At 43.7% G+C, this 22,345-nt stretch overlaps 1 protein-coding gene and 1 pseudogene across 1 annotated transcript in view; one reads left to right on the top strand and one right to left on the bottom strand.

The window, feature by feature from the left end:
• LOC128360964 (uncharacterized) overlaps positions 1–22,345 on the top strand; it is a 101,046-nt pseudogene that overhangs the window by 70,640 nt on the left and 8,061 nt on the right.
• LOC128360908 (scavenger receptor cysteine-rich type 1 protein M130-like) overlaps positions 1–22,345 on the bottom strand; it is a 56,051-nt gene that overhangs the window by 30,948 nt on the left and 2,758 nt on the right. Inside the window, exons 2-3 of the mRNA XM_053321462.1 lie at positions 21,236–21,268; positions 5,189–5,473 (exon numbers count right to left, since the gene is read on the bottom strand). Coding sequence (XP_053177437.1) covers positions 5,189–5,473; positions 21,236–21,268 — 318 coding nt within the window. The remainder of the gene's footprint in view (positions 1–5,188; positions 5,474–21,235; positions 21,269–22,345) is intronic.

The following is a 22,345-nucleotide window of genomic DNA, read 5'->3' as shown; positions in this document are numbered from 1 at the left end:
CCCATCAAACAGAAACTTTAATGACGTTAAATCTCCTAAAATCAGTGAAGTCTGAAGCAGCTTGTTGATTCAGCTCTTAGAGAATAAGTTCATCTGATCCTCTCTGTATGCTGATGATGTTCAACAAAAACCACTCATGTGTTCACAGCTGCTTTGAAAGAATGAATGAAAGTCTGCTGATTCTCTCCTTAAAGCTCCTGTCTGCTTAAAATGATTCAACTGATTGTTGACAGTCAACATCTTTACATGCAGTTAAATCAGATGTGATCCTGGTGAAGCTCTGAGTTCATCATGTAAACCCTGTTTATTATCATTATAGTGCTTATCTGGCTTCACTTTTACTTTCCACTACAACACAGTTGTTATGGTTGAATAATGTTAAAGAAGCCGGGAAGGAAACAGTTTACATCTCCTTCATCAGATTGTGACTCAGCTCTCTGTAGGTCGCTGGGTCGCTCCGGCTGCCTCATGACTTTTTATCAAACATGGAAACAAAGTCAGGGGCTCAGATTATTTTCAGATGTGTTGTTGTATTAGTTTGTTATGTTAGTGACTGGCGCTGTAATCCTTTGCTGAAGGAAGTTAGCCCAGTCATAGTGGACACAGTCACAGTAGAAGCAACAGGAGAATACTGATGCTAGACTGTCTTTTTGTTGTGTGTTTCACTACAAATAAAACCATCTGGCACCTGGATGAACATTGTCTACATTCAGTGTGGAACAAGATGATGAATCCTTCTTCTTCTGTGAGAAGCTGAATGTTGTTTTCTCCTCATTTGTTTGTTGAGATAAATGAACGTTGATCACTGAGAGATGATCACACAGCACAGAGAACTCCTACATTCATGTGTAATACAGAGGAGTCAGAGAGCAGAGGAGGAAACACATTAACATCCTCAGCTGCCTTCAGATCAGACAGAAAACAGCTGCAGTTTGATTCATCTGAGACCATCAACATGTTAATAAGACATTCATAAAACACTGCATACACAATAGTTTCCTACACAAATGATTGGAAGATATTTAACCTGTTAGCAAACTGTTGCTTCTTTGTTCAGACACAGACCAACAACTATATTCATTTGTGATGTAGTTGTTTGTAAGGTGGATGTGACTGAGCTGGCTCAGGAGAACTGCAGAGTGTGTGAGTGAACCACAGCAGGTTGATTAAAGGTTCAGATTGTTTCAGTTTGAATCAATGAGCCTCCAGGAACAAGCTAACTTCTCTACCCTTTAGGAAGCCGTCATCCTCCATAAATTTACAGTTCAGTTCAATGGAAACCACCAACTATCACTGTGACAGAGGAAGGAGAGTATTACTGTCAGAGATGATGTCACTGATGGACTTACCTGAGCAGGTGAGCTCCAGCATGGAGAAAGAGGAACCTGATGATGCACAGTCCCTCAGTGTAGATCCAGATTGAAAACAGTGAGGTCTGATGAACCATACAGGTCTGTCTGAGGACTCATCTCTGAGTCCTGTTGAAACAGCAGAGCCACAGTCCAATTCTCTGCAGGCAACAGCTGCTTGCTTCAGGGTCCAGCGAAAGACATTGTAAATCACTGGTCTCCACTCTCCCTGTTTCACCTCCAGTCTACCTGCACAGCGACTGGCTCCTCCCACCAACCTGACAGGTTCTGAACAGAAACAAGAGAGTCATCAGTAAAAGAATAAAGTGAGTTTCATTAGAACAGAAACAAGAGAGTCATCAGTAAAAGAATAAAATGAGTTTCATTAAAACAGAAATGAAGACAAATCAAAGCTGCAGCTCCTCTTCTACCTGAGCAGGTGAGTCCAACAGCTTTACCAGGTGAGCAGGTTCTTCTAACTGAGTCTGATCTTCTACAGTCCAGGAGAGCAGACTCATTGCCTCCACACTGGAACTCTTTGGTCCACATTGGAGCCTCCACTTCTCCATAAAGCGCCCCCTGGAGGACTGAAGGAGCCCCACAGCCAAGCTCCCTACAGACCACCTCTGCATCCTGCTGGTCAAAGTCAGCTTCACACACTGAGGACCACGACTGCTCAGACTTCACCTCCAGTCTGCCTGAACACACACTAGCACCATTCACCAGCCTGACAGACTCTGGAGAGAGAGAAGATTTAATATTTAATACTGATCTTTATTTACCACCTTATATATCATGACACATATAAAACATCTCAGGAGGTCCCCTCCTGGAGCTGTGGAGTCTCTGGTAGCCGGGCCTCGGCCTCTGGACAGGAATTGATCAGATTTTATTGATACCAATACAATAATCTATTCTGCTAGTTGGTCCAGTTCTTCGTTGATTCTCTTATCAATTCCTGATCAAATGTTTTGTGTGGAAAGAAATTGTCCTACACAAGTTTCAGGGACAACAAAACAGTTTGATTGTCTCCACTGTTAATCAATGATGTTGCATGCTGATGAATATGTTGGTAAGATAAATAACATGCAAATAATGCACAGCCAACAGTTCATTACTTAAATAATGAATTGAAAGCATCTAACAGTCTCCTGCCTCTATGAACAGCAGTGCCAATCACATGCTGCTTGTTCCAGCTGTGTCAGTGTAATGGTTATAAGAATGCTGTAATTCTGAATGAATGGAAACAATATGAGTTAAAACATATTTAAACACGTGTGTAAAAGGAAAAGATAAAGGTGCTGAGTTAAAATGCTGTAATTCATTGTTCTATCAAAGGGATTGATTTAAAAACACACTATGATCTGCAGATCAAGGTTATCTGTGATCCATTGCTCTGACCTTTCAGGTAAATCAGGTTAAAAAAGATAAATAGGATAAAAAGATGATCTGTGTTTAAAATGTAGACTCATCAACCTTCTGTAATGTTTAAAATACACTTTAAGTTACATTTAGCAGTGTTCTCTTATTTCCCTGAGTTTCCTTTTTTTCTGAGAGTTTTAAGTTCTAGTTTGTAACTACTGATCTGTTTTAGATTGCTAAGGTCTCGTTCAGCCTGTGTAGAGGAACAGCAGGTCTGTAAATACAGAGAGGTGATTGGCTGAAGCAGCAGAGGCCTGTACTATGAAGCTGGATTAACCTACCCAGGATATCTCTCCGTTACCTGGGTTGACTCATCCAGACGTTCGCAGTCTAGGATATGCGGTACTCCGAAGCTGTTTATGAACTCGGTAAATCAACCCAGGGTTTTCCAATCTGGATCACTGCGCTCACATAAAGGGGAGGTGTTTTCAGCGTCTGACCAATCACAAACATGGAGAAACCCTGCAAAGCAGACTACTTTACCCTTTACCATGGAGGAGCAGACAATTATTCTTCAAAAATATGAAGAATTCAATCACATCATCCAGGCCAAAAGCAACACTGTTGCTGCAGCAAAAACCAGGAAGGAATGCTGGCAGAAAATTGCTGACTCTGTTAATGTGTAAATTCATGAGATCATAAAATATTAATTTATCAGACAATATAAACGGACAGCACTCTGATCACACAATGCCACTTTATTACAGCACAGACGTTTGGGGCAGAGCGCTTCCTCAGTGCCCTTCCTTTCATAGAGACATTAAGTTAGTTTAATATTCAACATTCAAAATACAAACCTATTATGCTTCAACCATTTGAGTGAATGATGTCAAACCAACTGTATAACAGACTAATATCCCTCATGTGCCTCAAGGATTATTTTACAAATATATCTTTTCGTCACTTTTTTACAATTACAATAAATAAATACAGTTATTATGCTCCCTGACCCTTTGATCTCAGGATGTCAAACCAACTGTATAACATACAGACTAATATCCCTCATGTGCCTCAATGATTATTTTTTAAATATATATTTTGGCCAATTAAAAAATTGCATCTATCCCTAAAAACTCTTTCTCTCCTAAGCGCTCCTCTCGCGATCTGCGCACCAATGTTGACAGGATCTTTTAAGAATGGGCAGGTCATTTTCTAAGAGAGACGATTGGTCAGGAGGTGGTGCTTTTGTACTCATTGATCTCTTATCCAGAACATAACCTGCTCCGGAGCAGGTTAGCCGTTCAGCATAAGTTACCATGGTGATTTACCCCGGAGCAGGTTAGCCGTTCAGCATAAGTTACCATGGTGATTTACCCCGGTAAGAAGTGAACCAGCTTCGTAGTACGGAAAACCCAGGGTTAACCCTGAAGTTACCTCGATAAGAGAAAATCCAGCTTCGTAGTACAGACCTCTGGTCTGTAAATACAGAGAGGTGATTGGCTGAAGCAGCAGGTCTGTAAATACAGAGAGGTGATTGGCTGAAGCAGCAGGTCTGTAAATACAGAGAGGTGATTGGCTGAAGCAGCAGGTCTGTAAATACAGAGAGGTGTGGCACCCTGGACATTTTAGGGGCTCAGATTATTTTCAGATGTGTTGTTGTATTAGTTTGTTATGTTAGTGACTGGCACTGTAATCCTTTGCTGAAGGAAGTTAGCCCAGTCATAGTGGACACAGTCACAGTAGAAGCAACAGGAGAGTACTGATGCTAGACTGTCTTTTTGTTGTGTATTTCACTACAAATAAAACCATCTGGCACCTGGATGAACATTGTCTACATTCAGTGTGGAACAAGATGATGAATCCTTCTTCTTCTGTGAGAAGCTGAATGTTGTTTTCTCCTCATTTGTTTGTTGAGATAAATGAACGTTGATCACTGAGAGATGATCACACAGCACAGAGAACTCCTACATTCATGTGTAATACAGAGGAGTCAGAGAGCAGAGGAGGAAACACATTAACATCCTCAGCTGCCTTCAGATCAGACAGAAAACAGCTGCAGTTTGATTCATCTGAGACCATCAACATGTTAATAAGACATTCATACAACACTGCATACACAATAGTTTCCTACAGAAATGATTGGAAGATATTTAACCTGTTAGCAAACTGTTGCTTCTTTGTTCAGACACAGACCAACAACTATATTCATTTGTGATGTAGTTGTTTGTAAGGTGGATGTGACTGAGCTGGCTCAGGAGAACTGCAGAGTGTGTGAGTGAACCACAGCAGGTTGATTAAAGGTTCAGATTGTTTCAGTTTGAATCAATGAGCCTCCAGGAACAAGCTAACTTCTCTACCCTTTAGGAAGCCGTCATCCTCCATAAGTTTACAGTTCAGTTCAATGGAAACCACCAACTATCACTGTGACAGAGGAAGGAGAGTATTACTGTCAGAGATGATGTCACTGATGGACTTACCTGAGCAGGTGAGCTCCACCACTATGGAGGAAGAGGAATATGATAATGCACAGTCCCTCAGTGTAGATCCAGACTGAAGACAGTCAGGGTCGATCCTCCATACAGGTCTGTCTGAGGACTCATTTCTGCTTCCTGTTGAAACAGCAGAGCCACAGTCCAATTCTCTGCAGGCAACAGCTGCTTTCTTCAGGGTCCAGTCAGAGGAGCTCACTGGTCTCCACTCTCCCAGTTTCACCTCCAGTGTACCTGCACAGCGACTGGCTCCTCCCACCAACCTGACAAGATCTGAACAGAAACAAGAGAGTCATCAGTAAAAGAATAAAGTGAGTTTCATTAGAACAGAAACAAGAGAGTCATCAGTGAAAGAATAAAGTGAGTTTCATTAGAACAGAAATGAAGACAAATCAAAGCTGCAGCTCCTCTTCTACCTGGTGAGCAGATGAGTCCAACAGCTTTACCAGGTGAGCAGGTTCTTCTAGCTGAGTCTGATCTTCTACAGTCCAGGAGAGCAGACTCATTGCCTCCACACTGGAACTCTTTGGTCCACATTGGAGCCTCCACTTCTCCATAGAGCGCCCCCTGGAGGACTGAAGGCGCCCCACAGCCAAGCTCCCTACAGACCACCTCTGCATCCTGCTGGTCAAAGTCAGCTTCACACACTGAGGACCACGACTGCTCAGACTTCACCTCCAGTCTGCCTGAACACAGACTAGTCCCATTCACCAGCCTGACAGAGTCTGGAGAGAGATAGAGGATTTAATATTTAATACTGATCTTTATTTACCACCTTATATATCATGACACATATAAAACATCTCAGGAGGTCCCCTCCTGGAGCTGTGGAGTCTCTGGTAGCCGGAAGCGAACGCTCCCGTTCTGTCCGATGAACGAGTCGGACAACAACGTGTATCAAACATGAAGCAAAGTTAAAAAGTAATAAAGTACGTAACAACAACATCTCCCCCCCCCCCCCCCCCCCCCCATCGGCCATCACAATGTTTTGCTTTCAACATCGTCAATCGGCCATTTCCTAAACATCGCCCAACCCTAAGACCAACAACTATATTCATTTGTGATGTAGTTGTTTGTAAGGTGGATGTGACTGAGCTGGCTCAGGAGAACTGCAGAGTGTGTGAGTGAACCACAGCAGGTTGATTAAAGGTTCAGATTGTTTCAGTTTGAATCAATGAGCCTCCAGGAACAAGCTAACTTCTCTACCCTTTAGGAAGCCGTCATCCTCCTGTGAGTGACTCATTGTGTCAGGTGGGCTGTAAAAACTGTAAACACCTAAGCCACAGGCCTTTTGTTATACTCGATAAGACATCAACAGCAAACTGACCATCTTTTGACCTAGTAGGTAGGGTTGTGTCGGTCGAACGAACAAATCTTTTGAGTGAACGAACTGAACGGAATCACTTCATGGACTGATTTGTTCCTTTCTCAGTTCAGTTGAGCTCAGCCGCTAGCATGCCGGTCGGGAGTGGAACTGCCGCGACTCACTCGTAAATCTTCGGCAAACAATGCAGCCAGCGTGTGTGTGTGTGTGTGGGGGGGGGGGGGGAGACTGTTGTTGATGCCGTTCGTTCATTGAACCATAGACATACGCATTGAACGACCTGCTGAAGACGTGATTCTTGTTCACGTACTGTACTGAAAGTGGCGCTGTGTCAGTCACTCAATGACTCAGGGCAGAGGAGTTGATTCACGTTCATTAACTGTACTGCTAACATTAGCGCTGTGTTGCTAACATCCCTGTGCATAATGTTATGTTATTTTACTGTGCACAGAGGACACTTTTACCGTGTAATCATTTTAGTGCATGTATAAGCAGCGCTGTGTCTCGGCGAATGATTGTATACTATAGTCCGTGAACGCACCATCCCTCACTAAGTGAACGTGAACCTCAGGGCTGAATCATGAACTGAATGACGGATCATTTGGCTGTTTATCAGTTCAGGGAGTTGGAGAGCACTCAACGATTCGGTGAACGAATCTTTTGAACGAATCATTTTAATGAACGGATTCTAGAGATTCAGTACAGTAAAAAGAACTGCCGTTCCCATCACTACAAGTAGGGGGTCAGCACATGATATCTGTAGTCTTTGAAAGGTTTCTGTCTTTTGTTACTTTACGACTTCATTTGTTGTACTTTATTACTTTGTCACCCTGTCTTATTCAAATTCCACTGGGAGGTACAGTATAAAAGCTGAAACTACTGCTGAACGACTGTCTGTCCTTCTCCATGCTGGCATGTACTGAGTAAAAGAGAAAGATTGATCACTCCATCGTTTGTGCTTTTCTTCAGAGAAACTTCTATTAACAAAAATTCTATTACACTCCATAAGTTTACAGTTCGGTTCAATGGAAACTACCAACTATCACTGTGACAGAGGAAGGAGAGTATTACTGTCAGAGATGATGTCACTGATGGACTTACCTGAGCAGGTGAGCTCCATGAAGACGGAAGTGGTACCTGATGATACACATTCCCTCAGTGTAGATCCAGACTGAAAACAGTCACGTTTGATCCACCATACAGGTCTACTTGAGGACTCATCTCTGTGTCGTGTTGAAACAGCAGAGCCACAGTCCAATTCTCTGCAGACAACAGCTGCTTTCTTCAGGGTCCATTCATAGTAAGTCACTGGTCTCCACTCTCCCTGTTTCACCTCCAGTGTACCTGCACAGCGACTGGCTCCTCCCACCAACCTGACAGGTTCTGAACAGAAACAAGAGAGTCATCAGTAAAAGAATAAAGTGAGTTTCATTAGAACAGAAACAAGAGAGTCATCAGTAAAAGAATAAAATGAGTTTCATTAAAACAGAAATGAAGACAAATCAAAGCTGCAGCTCCTCTTCTACCTGAGCAGGTGAGTCCAACAGCTTTACCAGGTGAGCAGGTTCTTCTATCTGAGTCTGATCTTCTACAGTCCAGGAGTGCAGACTCGTTGCCTCCACACTGGAACTCTTTGGTCCACATTGGAGCCTCCACTTCTCCATAGAGCGCCCCCTGGAGGACTGAAGGAGTCCCACAGCCAAGCTCCCTACAGACCACCTCTGCATCCTGCTGGTCAAAGTCAGCTTCACACACTGAGGACCACGACTGCTCAGACTTCACCTCCAGTCTGCCTGAACACAGACTAGCCCCATTCACCAGCCTGACAGAGTCTGGAGAGAGAGAGGATTTAGTGTTTAATACTGATCTTTATTTACCACCTTATATATCATGACACATATAAAACATCTCAGGAGGTCCCTTCCTGGAGCTGTGGAGTCTCTGGTAGCCGGGCTTCGGCCTCTGGACAGGAATTGATCAGATTTTATTGATACCAATACAATAATCTATTCTGCTAGTTGGTCCAGTTCTTCGTTGATTCTCTTATCAATTCCTGATCAAATGTTTTGTGTGGAAAGAAATTGTCCTACACAAGTTTCAGGGACAACAAAACAGTTTGATTGTCTCCACTGTTAATCAATGATGTTGCATGCTGATGAATATGTTGGTAAGATAAATAACATGCAAATAATGCACAGCCAACAGCTCATTACTTAAATAATGAATTTGAAAGCATCTAACAGTCTCCTGCCTCTATGAACAGCAGTGCCAATCACATGCTGCTTGTTCCAGCTGTGTCAGTGTAATGGTTATAAGAATGCTGTAATTCTGAATGAATGAATGGAAACAATATGAGTTAAAACATATTTAAACATGTGTGTAAAAGGAAAAGATAAAGGTGCTGAGTTAAAATGCTGTAATTCATTGTTCTATCAAAGGGATTGATTTAAAAACACACTATGATCTGCAGATCAAGGTTATCTGTGATCCATTGCTCTGACCTTTCAGGTAAAACAGGTTAAAAAAGATAAATAGGATAAAAAGATGATCTGTGTTTAAAATGTAGACTCATCAACCTTCTGTAATGTTTAAAATACACTTTAAGTTACATTTAGCAGTGTTCTCTTATTTCCCTGAGTTTCCTTTTTTTCTGAGAGTTTTAAGTTCTAGTTTGTAACTACTGACCTGTTTTAGATTGCTAAGGTCTCGTTCAGCCTGTGTAGAGGAACAGCAGGTCCGTAAATACAGAGAGGTGATTGGCTGAAGCAGCAAGTCTGTAAATACAGAGAGGTGATTGGCTGAAGCAGCAAGTCTGTAAATACAGAGAGGTGATTGGCTGAAGCAGCAGGTCTGTAAATACAGAGAGGTGATTGGCTGAAGCAGCAGGTCTGTAAATACAGAGAGGTGATTGGCTGAAGCAGCAGGTCTGTAAATACAGAGAGGTGTGGCACCCTGGACATTTTAGGGGCTCAGATTATTTTCAGATGTGTTGTTGTATTAGTTTGTTATGTTAGTGACTGGCGCTGTAATCCTTTGCTGAAGGAAGTTAGCCCAGTCATAGTGGACACAGTCACAGTAGAAGCAACAGGAGAGTACTGATGCTAGACTGTCTTTTTGTTGTGTATTTCACTACAAATAAAACCATCTGGCACCTGGATGAACATTGTCTACATTCAGTGTGGAACAAGATGATGAATCCTTCTTCTTCTGTGAGAAGCTGAATGTTGTTTTCTCCTCATTTGTTTGTTGAGATAAATGAACGTTGATCACTGAGAGATGATCACACAGCACAGAGAACTCCTACATTCATGTGTAATACAGAGGAGTCAGAGAGCAGAGGAGGAAACACATTAACATCCTCAGCTGCCTTCAGATCAGACAGAAAACAGCTGCAGTTTGATTCATCTGAGACCATCAACATGTTAATAAGACATTCATACAACATTGCATACACAATAGTCTCCTACAGAAATGATTGGAAGATATTTAACCTGTTAGCAAACTGTTGCTTCTTTGTTCAGACACAGACCAACAACTATATTCATTTGTGATGTAGTTGTTTGTAAGGTGGATGTGACTGAGCTGGCTCAGGAGAACTGCAGAGTGTGTGAGTGAACCACAGCAGGTTGATTAAAGGTTCAGATTGTTTCAGTTTGAATCAATGAGCCTCCAGGAACAAGCTAACTTCTCTACCCTTTAGGAAGCCGTCATCCTCCATAAGTTTACAGTTCAGTTCAATGGAAACCACCAACTATCACTGTGACAGAGGAAGGAGAGTATTACTGTCAGAGATGATGTCACTGATGGACTTACCTGAGCAGGTGAGCCCCACCTTGAAGTGAGAGGAATATGATGATACACATTCCCTCAGTGCAGATCCAGGCTGAAGACAGTCAGGTCTGATCCTCCATACAGGTCTGTATGTGGACTCATCTCTGTTTCCTGTTGAAACAGCAGATCCACAGTCCAATTCTCTGCAGGCAACAGCTGCATCATTCAGGGTCCAGTCATAGTATCTCACTGTTCTCCACGCTCCCTGTTTCACCTCCAGTCTACCTGCACAGTGACTGGCTCCTCCCACCAACCTGACAGTCTCTGAACAGAAACAAGAGAGTCATCAGTGAAAGAATAAAGTGAGTTTCATTAGAACAGAAATGAAGACAAATCAAAGCTGCAGCTCCTCTTCTACCTGGTGAGCAGGTGAGTCCAACAGCTTTACCAGGTGAGCAGGTTCTTCTAGCTGAGTCTGATCTTCTACAGTCCAGGAGAGCAGACTCATGGCCTCCACACTGGAACTCTTTGGTCCACATTGGAGCCTCCACTTCTCCATAGAGCGCCCCCTGGAGGACTGAAGGAGTCCCACAGCCAAGCTCCCTACAGACCACCTCTGCATCCTGCTGGTCAAAGTCAGCTTCACACACTGAGGACCACGACTGCTCAGACTTCACCTCCAGTCTGCCTGAACACAGACTAGCCCCATTCACCAGCCTGACAGAGTCTGGAGAGAGAGAGGATTTAATATTTAATACTGATCTTTATTTACCACCTTATATATCATGACAAATATAAAACATCTCAGGAGGTCCCCTCCTGGAGCTGTGGAGTCTCTGGTAGCACGGCCTCAGCCTCTTAGCCATGCTAATTTAATGTTTGCTGCCAGGGAGCGCTCATCAGCTGGCTGAAATCCACCGGTGGCGATCACGTGACCCGCCACCAGCTGATCGGGACCGCTGCTGCTTTGTGCTTTGTTTTGTTTCCTCTTTTCGTCTCCTATTTGGTTCTCCTTGGTTTCGGCCTTGTCTGCTTCTGAACCCTCTATCTGTCTATCACAGGCTGGATCTGCGGGACTCGCAGTTTTGGTGCAGCTGTGCTGTTTATCACACTACGGTGTCTCCAGCAGCACCTAGTTCATTGCTACCTCCTCTGCAGCTCTGTGCTGCTCTATAGATTCAGGCTGCGGCTGGCTTAGCCTGTAACGGACAGCTTTAACTTACTTTAGGTCATTTTTAAGTTACTAAAATGGCGGCCGTGAGGCTTGCCACAGTACGAGCAGTGTTCCTGTCTGTCATGTTAGTGTCTGCGTTACTTGTCTGTGAAGTGTCGTGCTTAATCCAGTACTCGCAATCGGAGCTACTAAACCTCAGATCCACCTCTCACAGTGATCTGGGCCCATCTACGTCCTTGCTGGAGCAGAAACTACGGGAATTAAATATCTCAAGCCACTCAACACCACGGCTGCCGACCAAAAAAGGCCGCCGCTCAGGCACCTTTGCCAGGTTCAGAAGACGCCCTTACCGACCACCGCTCCCTGCACTTCTGCTGTCAAACGTAAGATGGACGAACTCCAACTTATGATACAAACCAACAAAGACTACAGTGACTGCTCTGCCATCTGCCTGACAGAGACCTGGCTGGATCCATCTGTACCTGACCAAGCGGTAACACCTCCAGGTTTCACATTACACTGTGCCGATAGATCACCCAAACTATCGCACAAGTCTAAAGGCGGTGGCATTTGCATTATGATAAATGAACGCTGGTGTACAAATTCAACAGAACTCACCCATGTATGCTCCCCTCACTTGGAATACCTCACTGTCAAATGCAGACCATCATTCCTCCCACAGGAGTTCGCATCAGTAATTATGATCTGTGTGTACATCCCACCTGAGGCTAATGCTATCACCACCATAGCCGAGTTAGCCAACTATGTCTCCTCGGTGGAAAATTCACACCCGGACACAGCAGTCATCGTCCTCGGTGACTTTAACCAGACTAATTTATCTTCCGAGCTCCCCGGCTACCATCAGCAGGTAACCTGCCCTAGCAGAGGGACCAACATGCTGGACCACTGCTACACCACCATCAATGAGGCTTACCGTGCTTTCCCGAGGGCTCCGCTGGGTAGGTCCGACCACGCAATACTGCTGCTAATTCCACAATACCGACAAAAAGTTAAATCCTCCAAGCCACCAACAAAACTTGCCCGGTGCTGGTCCCCTGAAGCCATCGAAAAACTTCATGGCTGTTTCGCGTGCACTGACTGGGAAGTTTTCCATGTTGCAGGTGATCTCCATGACGTCGCTGATGCAACAACGTCATACGTCAATTACTGCGTGGACCTGTGTATACCACTCAAAAAAGTCAAACACTTCAACAACAACAAATCGTGGTTCAACAAGGACATTAAACAGTTAAGAAAAGATAAAAATGTAGCTCATCTGTCAGGAAACAAAGAACAATATATGGCTGCCAAATACAAACTAAGATCTGCAATAAGAAGAGCCAAATCCAACTATGCCACCAAAATAGAAGAACAAATCGCCACTAATGATACACGTTTCATCTGGAAAAAACTCCAAGGCATGACAAATTACAAAAAGAAACCCACCCCCACACCTGACAGCGACAATCAGCTTCCTGACACACTCAACCTCCTTTTTGGGAGGTTTGAGCAGGCGCCGGTTCCTCCGCCATCTACCCCCGACCTCCCTCCCTCCCCCCCCTTCACCATCTATGAGGAGGAAGTGAGGAGCATCTTCAGGGGACTGAAGAGGTATAAAGCCCCCGGCCCAGACAACATCAGCCCCACCGTTCTCCACCACTGCGCTGCAGAACTGGCTGAGGTCTTTGCCGACATCTTCAATACCTCCCTCTGTCAAATCTCAGTACCCAAGTGCTTCAAAGAATCCATTATCATCCCGGTTCCCAAGATCAATAACATCTCCTGCCTCAATGACTACAGACCCATTGCCTTGACATCAGCAGTCATGAAATCATTTGAGCGCATCATACTCAATCACCTAAAAACCGTTACCACCCCCCTCATGGACCCATACCAATTTGCATACAGAGCCAACAGATCAGTTGAGGACACTGTCAACTTAGCAATTCATCACATACTGAACCACCTTGAGTCCACAAACACATATGCCCGCATCCTGTTCATGGACTTCAGTTCTGCATTCAACACAATAAACCTGGAAAAACTGCTCTGGAACAGGCAACAGAAGGTGAAGATCAACAACAACACATCCTCCCCTCTGTCTCTCAGCACAGGCGCAACCCAAGGCTGTGTACTTTCACCCTGGCTATTCTCCCTCTACACCAATCGGCTCACATCACACCACAGTTCTGTCAACCTGTACAAATATGCGGACGATACAACCACCATAGGACTCATCACCAACAACCAAGAAACTGAATACCGTGCACAGATCAACCAAGCAGTGACCTGGTGCACAGACCACAACCTCCTACTCAACACATCAAAAACAAAAGAACTCATCGTCGACTTCAGACGCCAGCCATCCCCCAAAACTCCTGTGTTCATTGAAGGTGAACCCATCTCCATCACTGACACATTCAAATTCCTTGGGACCCACATCAGCAACAACCTCAAATGGAAAACCAACTCAGACCACATCTACAAAAAAGCCCAGCAAAGACTCTTCCATCTCCGACAGCTCAAGAAATTCAGAGTAAGGTCTCATCTCCTGCTCCGTTTCTACACAGCCATCATTGAAAGCATCCTCACCACATCCATCACAGTCTGGTTCGGCAGTCTTGACACACTCTCCCGGAAGAAACTACAGCACATCATCAACAGAGCATCCAAAGTCATTGGTTCACCCCTACCATCCCTTGAATCACTCCATCTCAAACGGACACTACGCAGGGCGCATAAGATCACTTCTGACATCACCCACCCTGCACACTACGCCTTCCAGCTCCTGCCCTCTGGGAGGCGTTACAGGACAATCTCTTCCAGAACAACCCGCTTCAAAAATAGTTTCATTCCCATAGCAATAACCATTCTGAACTCCAAACGCTGAGGACTGTTGTTGTTGCTGTCGCTGAGGACTGTTGTTGTTGTGGATTAAGTATAACCCGTATGTATTTATGTATTTATGTATTTATGTATGTATTTATGTGTGATGTAAGTTTGTGTCTGTTTGTATGTACTATATGTTTAATGTAATGTTGGAACCTGTACCAAGAGCTGTATTGAAAACAAATTCCACCAGCCTGGCTGTGTGGTCATTAAATCAAATCAATCAATCAATCAACAATGATTTAATCCTATTTTCTGGATAATTAGGGCCCAAACTGACCAGCGTGAAGCCCTATTGTATTTGTAAGGATTATTATTTTTCTTTTTTTTCTGTCACAATGATGGCCTTCCTGACAGCCTAAACTTGCCCCAAAAGTCACTAAATTTTGCACACAAGCCTGACCCGGTGAAAACATTGATATTTTGTGGTTTACATAAATGGGCGTGGCAAAATGGCTCTGTAGCGCCCCCTTGGAAAATGCATAAAATTGCACCCCTCGCCACAGATTGACATAGACAAACAAAACTCGGTACACATGTTCATCTTGTCAAAACGCACCAAACTGTTGCCATGACAACACATTCAATGCCATGAAATCCGATTACAGTTTTCAGGAGCAAAGGATGTCTCCACGGTAACGAAACTCAGCACACACCTCTGGGGTGGGTTCATTTAACATCCTATATACTTCAATGGGATGGGCGTGACTAAACGGCTCAATAGCGCCCCCTTGAATATTTCAAAATTGAACCCCAGCCTTCACAATTGACACAGAAGAATGAAATTCACTAGGGTTATGTATCATCTCCACACGCACAAAAACGCCATTTGGACCCATACCCTAAGTCCAACAGGAAGTCAGCCATCTTGGGAAGAATGCTCAATTTTGGTAAGTTTTTTGCTCATTTCCAGGCCTCATATTTGAACCAACTCCTACTAGGGATTTTATCTGACCAACTTCAAATTCACTCAGAAACATCTTGAGACATTGGAGATGAAAAGTTATCAAAAGCTTTTTTATGACTTACTCCTGTTGGGCGTGGCTGTGCGGACAATTTCGATGCTTCGCCATAAAGCAGGAAGTCCTTATAACTCCTACATTGTCCCATCTACCCCAAATTCATCACGCATGTAGAGGGTCCCGCCCTGAACACATTTATGCATCAATACTGCTTCATATACACAGCGCCACCTACTGGACACAGCAAGTCATCCTCATATGACAAACATTATCCAATTTAAATGAAATTTACAGGATGTGTTCTCCACATCACACACTGCAACATGACATATAATTGGTGGGTGATCTCTAGCGCCACCTAGTGGACACAGGCAATGTGACTCAGCCCCATCACACAATGTTCATTACAAGCCCAGGTGCCAAGAAGCCTACGTGCCCGCTGTGTCTGCCCTGCGACTGCAGCATGCACCGACATGCACGTACAGCACATTTCGTTGTTTTGGGGCGGTGCATGCGGGGCGAGGGCCCGTTCATCGCTGCCTGCAGCTTTAATTAGGGCCTGAGTGCTGACAAGTCATTGAGGGACCTATTGTTATTGCCAAAATCTTTACTCATGTTTTTCTTCTCTGACATTCATGGGTTTTTTGAAGGCCTGAATATATATAGGGTTAACCCTAACCCTAACCCTATATAAGTGTAGATTTGATGTAATGTAAATTATAATCTTAGTGTGAATTCAATATGACAGTTGTGACAATTTATTTGATGAAATTTTAGGGGAAGGTGAGCTTCCCTTGTTGTCTCAGAGCAATCTCCCCTGGTGCATATATATCATGACCAGACGCACAAAAAAAGCCTCTTGGAACCATACCCTAAGGGCAACAGGAAGTCAGCCATCTTGATTAACAGCTGCATTTTTTCTGGCGTTTTCCCCATTTCCAGACCTCGTACTTTAACAAACTACTCCTACAGTTTCGACTCTAGAAACTTGAGATTCGATCTGTATCATCATTACATCTTGACGATGAAAAGTTGTATAAATATTTCGCCCACATAATGTCGGGCCGGCGTGGCAATCGTTTGTTGCTATGAACAAACAACTCCTTATAATTCCTCCAAACTTTGTCGGACGTTCAAACATGCTGCACGCAAAATGTCACACCTGCTGAAACCTTTTCAATTTTAACCTCATTGGGCGTGGGTGTGGCAAGGGGACTCCATAGCGCCCCCTAACAGCAAGTAATGTGACCAACACCTTTGTCTGAACTTTATGAAATTTGCAGGACTCATAGGTCAGGGTTAGGGTTAGGGTTAGTGATGTATCCAAGATAGTGCTCCAGTGCGTGTGGCTGACCGTCTGGTGCTCCTGCAATTCTTAGTGTTCTTTTCAATCATTGGCACTAAACAAATTGAGTCTCTGCTGGTGTATGATCGCCAGTCTCTTTTGTTTATCCGGCGGAATATCAGTGATTTAAGTACATTTGATCATGGCGCACAGTATATCTCATCCCCGTTTTTGGCGGAAATCCCACCTCACCTGTACCGGGCCCCGGCCCTACCTTCCCGGCGCAAGCGTTCCCATCACGGCGAGCCTGTGTCTCTGTCATTTTTAGAAGATCTGGTTGGCCATATTAAGCCATCAGGCTCTCCCTGTGATGCTGTCTCTCCTAGCTTCTTTAAAGAGGTTTTCCCTAGTATAGGGCAGTCAGTTCTGGCTATCATAAACAGCAGCCTGTCTTCTGGTGTTGTTCCCCTAAGTTTTAAACATGCTGTGGTGCAGCCGCTACTTAAAAAACTGGCCTTGACTGCAGCGTGCTGGCCAATTTTAGGCCCATCTCCAAGCTGCCCTTTATATCAAAATTATTGGAGAAAGTTGTTCATGCCCAGCTACAGTCATTTCTGGATGAGCACAATGTCCTGGATGTCTTTCAGTCAGGCTTCAAAACCCTGCACAGCACCGAGTCAGCCTTACTACAGGTTTTTAATGATATCTTATTAACAAATGACTCTGGTGATCATGTCATTCTTGTCCTGTTGGACCTAACTGCAGCTTTTGATACAGTGGACCACAACACCCTAGTGGCTCGGCTAAGTCACCTAGTGGGCATCTGTGGTACTGCGCCGGAGTGGCTCAGATCTTATCTGGCTGACAGAACCATGAGTGTGAGCCTTGGAACTTCAGAATCCAGCTCTGCTCCACTGCCGTATGGGGTTCCACAGGGGTCGGTCTTAGGGCCCCCGCTCTTCTCGCTGTATTTACTGCCACTGGGCTCCATCTTGAGAAAGCATGGCATCTCTTTTCACTTTTATGCTAACGACAGTCGATATGTGCCGCTGAAAAAAAAAACGCTTTCTCCCTAACACCACTTCTGGCATGTCTTGAAGACATCAAAGCCTGGATGGCCTTGAACTTTTTAAACTTCAACAAGAAAAAAACAGAAGTGATGGTGTTTGGTCCCAATGTCCTTTGTGAACCCCCTCTGTTTGACTTGGGTCCTTTGGCAGATTATTTTAAGCCAACAGTCTCAAATTGGTGTTTTAAGATGGACAGTGATTTTAAATTGGATCGGCAAATTAGTGCTGTGGTGAAGTCCAGCTTTTTTCATATTAGACAGCTGGCAAAAGTAAGGCCCTTCCTCACACTACAGCACTTTGAAACAGTAATCCATGCCTTCATCACATCCCGGCTGGAATACTGCAATGCACTTTATTTTGGAGTCAGTCAGTCCTCCCTCGCACGTCTCCAGTTGGTGCAAAATGCAGCCGCTCGCCTCCTAACTGGAGTACGTAAGAGGGAGCACATAACGCCCATCCTGGCATCCCTCCACTGGCTACCTGTGCACTTTAGAGTCCATTTTAAGATTCTTTTATTTGTTTTTAAATCTTTAAATGGACTGGCCCCGCTCTACCTCTCTGAGCTCCTTCACCCCCATGCTCCTGCTCGGTGCCTCAGGTCAGCTGACCAGCTGCTCCTGGAGGTACCGAGGTCAAAGGTCAAAGCGGAAGCTCAGAGGGGATAGAGCCTTTTCTGTAGCTGCTACAAAACTATGGAACGAGCTTTCTTTGAATATTAGACAAGCCTCCTCACTGTCCGTTTTTTAAAACACGTCTTAAAACCCATTTTTATTCCTTGGCTTTTAACCCAGCATGAGACTCTGCTCCTGTTTTAGTGTTTTATGGTTTGTTCGTTTTAATTATTGTTTTATTGTTTTATTATTTTTAATTTGTTTTAAAAACAATAAACAATTATCTTAGTATTTATTTCCTGTTAATAGTTTTATGTTCCTGTGTTGTTTTATCTATGTATGTACAGCACTTTCCATAGCACAATAGCTCAGCAGCGCCCCCTAATGCCTTTACCCATTTTGCACATTCATTTGTATAAGAAAGCCCTACAGGTCAAGGTCCAACAGCACCCCCTACTGGTGCAAAGACATTTTCAGACTACACACAAACACACCAACATATGTTGTACAGCAATGTTAAAGTCCAAAAACACTCATATTAACCCCATCAAACAATATTCCATGAAAGGAGCAGGACCACACACATCTACATGTCTTCTGTGACCGTACTGCCACACTGATTATTTTCTTTGAAATTTGGATATTGCTTTGTGGTTATTTGTTTTCTTTACTTTTGGTTAAATGTGTTTACTTTTGTTTAATCTAAGTAAATTATTTTCTTTAGTCAATATTATTTAATTATTGCTTAAATTGTCTTTTTAAATTTACACATTGTTGTATATTTGACTTCTCTGTAATTATATTTTTTTGTTTATCCTTTCTCAGTTGCTGCAGGCCGGTGGTGTCCTTCCTGTGTGCTGTGCTCTGGTGTTGGCGAGATCACAAGTGTGTGGCTGCCACGTGTGCTTGGGTGAATCCTTTTCTTTTTTTAGTTTTGAGTCCCGTTCCCCTTCACTAGTCCTTCCCCACCAGTAAGTCTCAGCCACTGATTAGGTTCTTTTTATCTTTATCTTGTTGTATGAATGAATTTTAACATAATAATTTGTAGTAAAATAATTTTGTACATGGAAACATTCGTCTTGCCTGAGTAGAACGAACCAATATCCTCACTGTACTTTTTATGGTGACTTTGATAAGTGATAAATAATTACTTGGGTGCAATTCCCAAGGTGGAGTTGTCGAGCAACACAAATTCAAATTGAAAGCCCTTACTGCTATCGCCACAAAAGCATCTAACAGTCTCCTGCCTCTATGAACAGCAGTGCCAATCACATGCTGCTTGTTCCAGCTGTGTCAGTGTCATTTGTGTTCAGACACAGACCAACAACTATATTCATTTGTGATGTAGTTGTTTGTAAGGTGGATGTGACTGAGCTGGCTCAGGAGAACTGCAGAGTGTGTGAGTGAACCACAGCAGGTTGATTAAAGGTTCAGATTGTTTCAGTTTGAATCAATGAGCCTCCAGGAACAAGCTAACTTCTCTACCCTTTAGGAAGCCGTCATCCTCCATAAGTTTACAGTTCAGTTCAATGGAAACCACCAACTATCACTGTGACAGAGGAAGGAGAGTATTACTGTCAGAGATGATGTCACTGATGGACTTACCTGAGCAGGTGAGCTTCGCCATGGAGGAAGAGAAACTTGGTAATAAAACACAGTCCCTTAGAGCAGATCCAGACTGAACACAGTCAGGTCTGATCGTCCATACAGGTCTACGTGAGGACTCCTCTCTGCTTCCTGTTGAAACAGCAGAGCCACAGTCCAATTCTCTGCAGGCAACAGCTGCTTCCTTCAGGGTCCAGCCAGAGTAAGTGTCACCCACTGGTCTCCACTCTCCCTGATTCACCTCCAGTGTACCTGCACAGCGACTGGCTCCTCCCACCAACCTGACAGTCTCTAAACAGAAACAAGAGAGTCATCAGTAAAAGAATAAAGTGAGTTTCATTAGAACAGAAACAAGAGAGTCATCAGTAAAAGAATAAAGTGAGTTTCATTAGAACAGAAACAAGAGAGTCATCAGTAAAAGAATAAAGTGAGTTTCATTAGAACAGAAATCAAAGCTGCTTGTTATCTGAATCAACACAGTAACACTTCTACACTGTTTGCTTCTCAGCTGTGAGTTTGGTTTCTCTCTGTAATATTCATTTTAAACAAGGTCAGATAGACTGTCCCTACTGTTTAATGCTGCTTTGCACCTGCTCTTATTTATTTATGGAATTGTTTGAGTTGTTATGTGATCTCATGTCTTTAGTGAGTGTTTGTTTTATTAAGACAAATTAATTATAACAAAGCTTTTTAACTGTTGAGTCTTCAGTGCTGTTCAGTAACTTGAAAATGATGCTTAAAAGAAAACATGAATAGATTAGTGATGAGATCGTAAATCATGATCCTGCCTTAAATAATAGTGAAATATAGTTTTCCATATTGCTCACCGCTAGTTGAAAATGTTACTGAATAATTTCTGACTTATAATATGAACATATATTCCTCCGTCTCTCACATCCTCGCTGGGAGGAGCTGAGGAGACACGTTAGCTAAATGGAAAGAAGTCACTGCCTCTTTTATTACAAAGTGCATTAAATTTACTGTCCTACATTTTATCTGAGTGTTGAAATTCAGTGTGTGTAAATTGACCCTCGAATGTCCACGATGGAACAAAAAAAGAGGCGTTCATGGCACTGTGTCTGCAAACAGTTCCACAGTGCCATGCATTGCATTTTATAGATATAGAAACTTAGTGGTGTTCAACTCTACAGTGAACAGGGACATAAAACTGTGTCTAATATCTGGATTTTCACCTTTTAATGCTAACATTTACATTAGCATATACTATTAGTTATTACGTTGAAGGATATTTAGTCATAAATCAAAGTGGACTGATTGTCTCCAGCTGATGGAGGTGAGAGTCCTCAGTTCTCAGACCAGATGAGATATATTCTCTGTTTTTACCTGTTGATTGGTGTTCATCTTCAGCCTGGAGTCCTGGAGACAAAATCAGAAAATTCATATTTATATTGGTGCAGAGCTGTGAACTGAACAAACACGGTTCATCTCAGTGAAAAACACACAGATTATTGAACTCACTCAGGAGTCATGTGACCAGTTTACCACTGACCTGCAAAGCCACAAACTACATATGTGGACCACAATCGGACTTTTACATTTGTTTTACCTTTAAATGTTCATTAACCAGAAAACTGAGATAAAAAACAACTCAGATTAAAGTCTTGGTTCAGTCTTGGAGGACAGAGACAGTCTGCTAGACATCTAAACTCTTTGGGCCTGATTTACTAAGATCCCAAATAGTGGGTACTACATTGCATGAACAGTGCAATAGATTGCGAGTTTTGTTTACGTGCGTTTTGCGGGTGATCTACTAAGAATATCTGTGTAAGTGAAAACAGGTGCAAACAGCAGTATTTAAATGAGGGGTTTGTGTCTTAATGGAGAGTTTGGATGAACAGAAAGCTGCAAGTGCAAAATGAAATGTGATCAGGTTCTGGTGGAAGAGGTCAACAAATACATAAAGGAAAGTCCATCCATCCATCTTCTGCCGCTTATCCTGGTCGGGTCTCGGGGGCAGCAGCCTAAGCAGGAAGCCCAGACTTCCCTCTCCCCAGCCACTTCGTCCAGCTCTTCCCGGGGGATCCCGAGGCATTCCCAGGCCAGCCGAGAGACATAGTCTCTCCAGCGTGTCCTGGGTCTCCTTCTGGTGGGACGGGCTCTGAACACCTCACCAGTGAGGTGTCCGGGAGTCATCCTGACTAGATGCCTGAGCCTCCTCATCTGGCTCCTCTCAACGCGGAGGAGCAGCGGGTCTACTCCGAGCTCCTCCCAGACGACCAAGCTTCTCATCCTATCTCTAAGTGAGATCCCAGCCAGCCTACGGAGGAAGCTCAATTCGGCCGCTTGTACCCGTGATCGTGTTCTTTGGGTCACTACCCAAAGCTCATGACCATAGGTCAGGGTAGGAACCAAGATCGACTGGTAAATCGTTTTGCCTTTCGGCTCAGCTCTCTCTTCACCACACCGGACCGATCTGCCTGTTGATTTCCCGCT

This window comes from Scomber japonicus, chromosome 6 (assembly GCF_027409825.1).
Source record: "Scomber japonicus isolate fScoJap1 chromosome 6, fScoJap1.pri, whole genome shotgun sequence".
Classification (NCBI taxonomy): Eukaryota; Metazoa; Chordata; class Actinopteri; order Scombriformes; family Scombridae; genus Scomber; species Scomber japonicus.
Note: the sequence above shows the minus strand (reverse complement) of the source record. Positions and strands in the feature narration are given on the sequence as shown.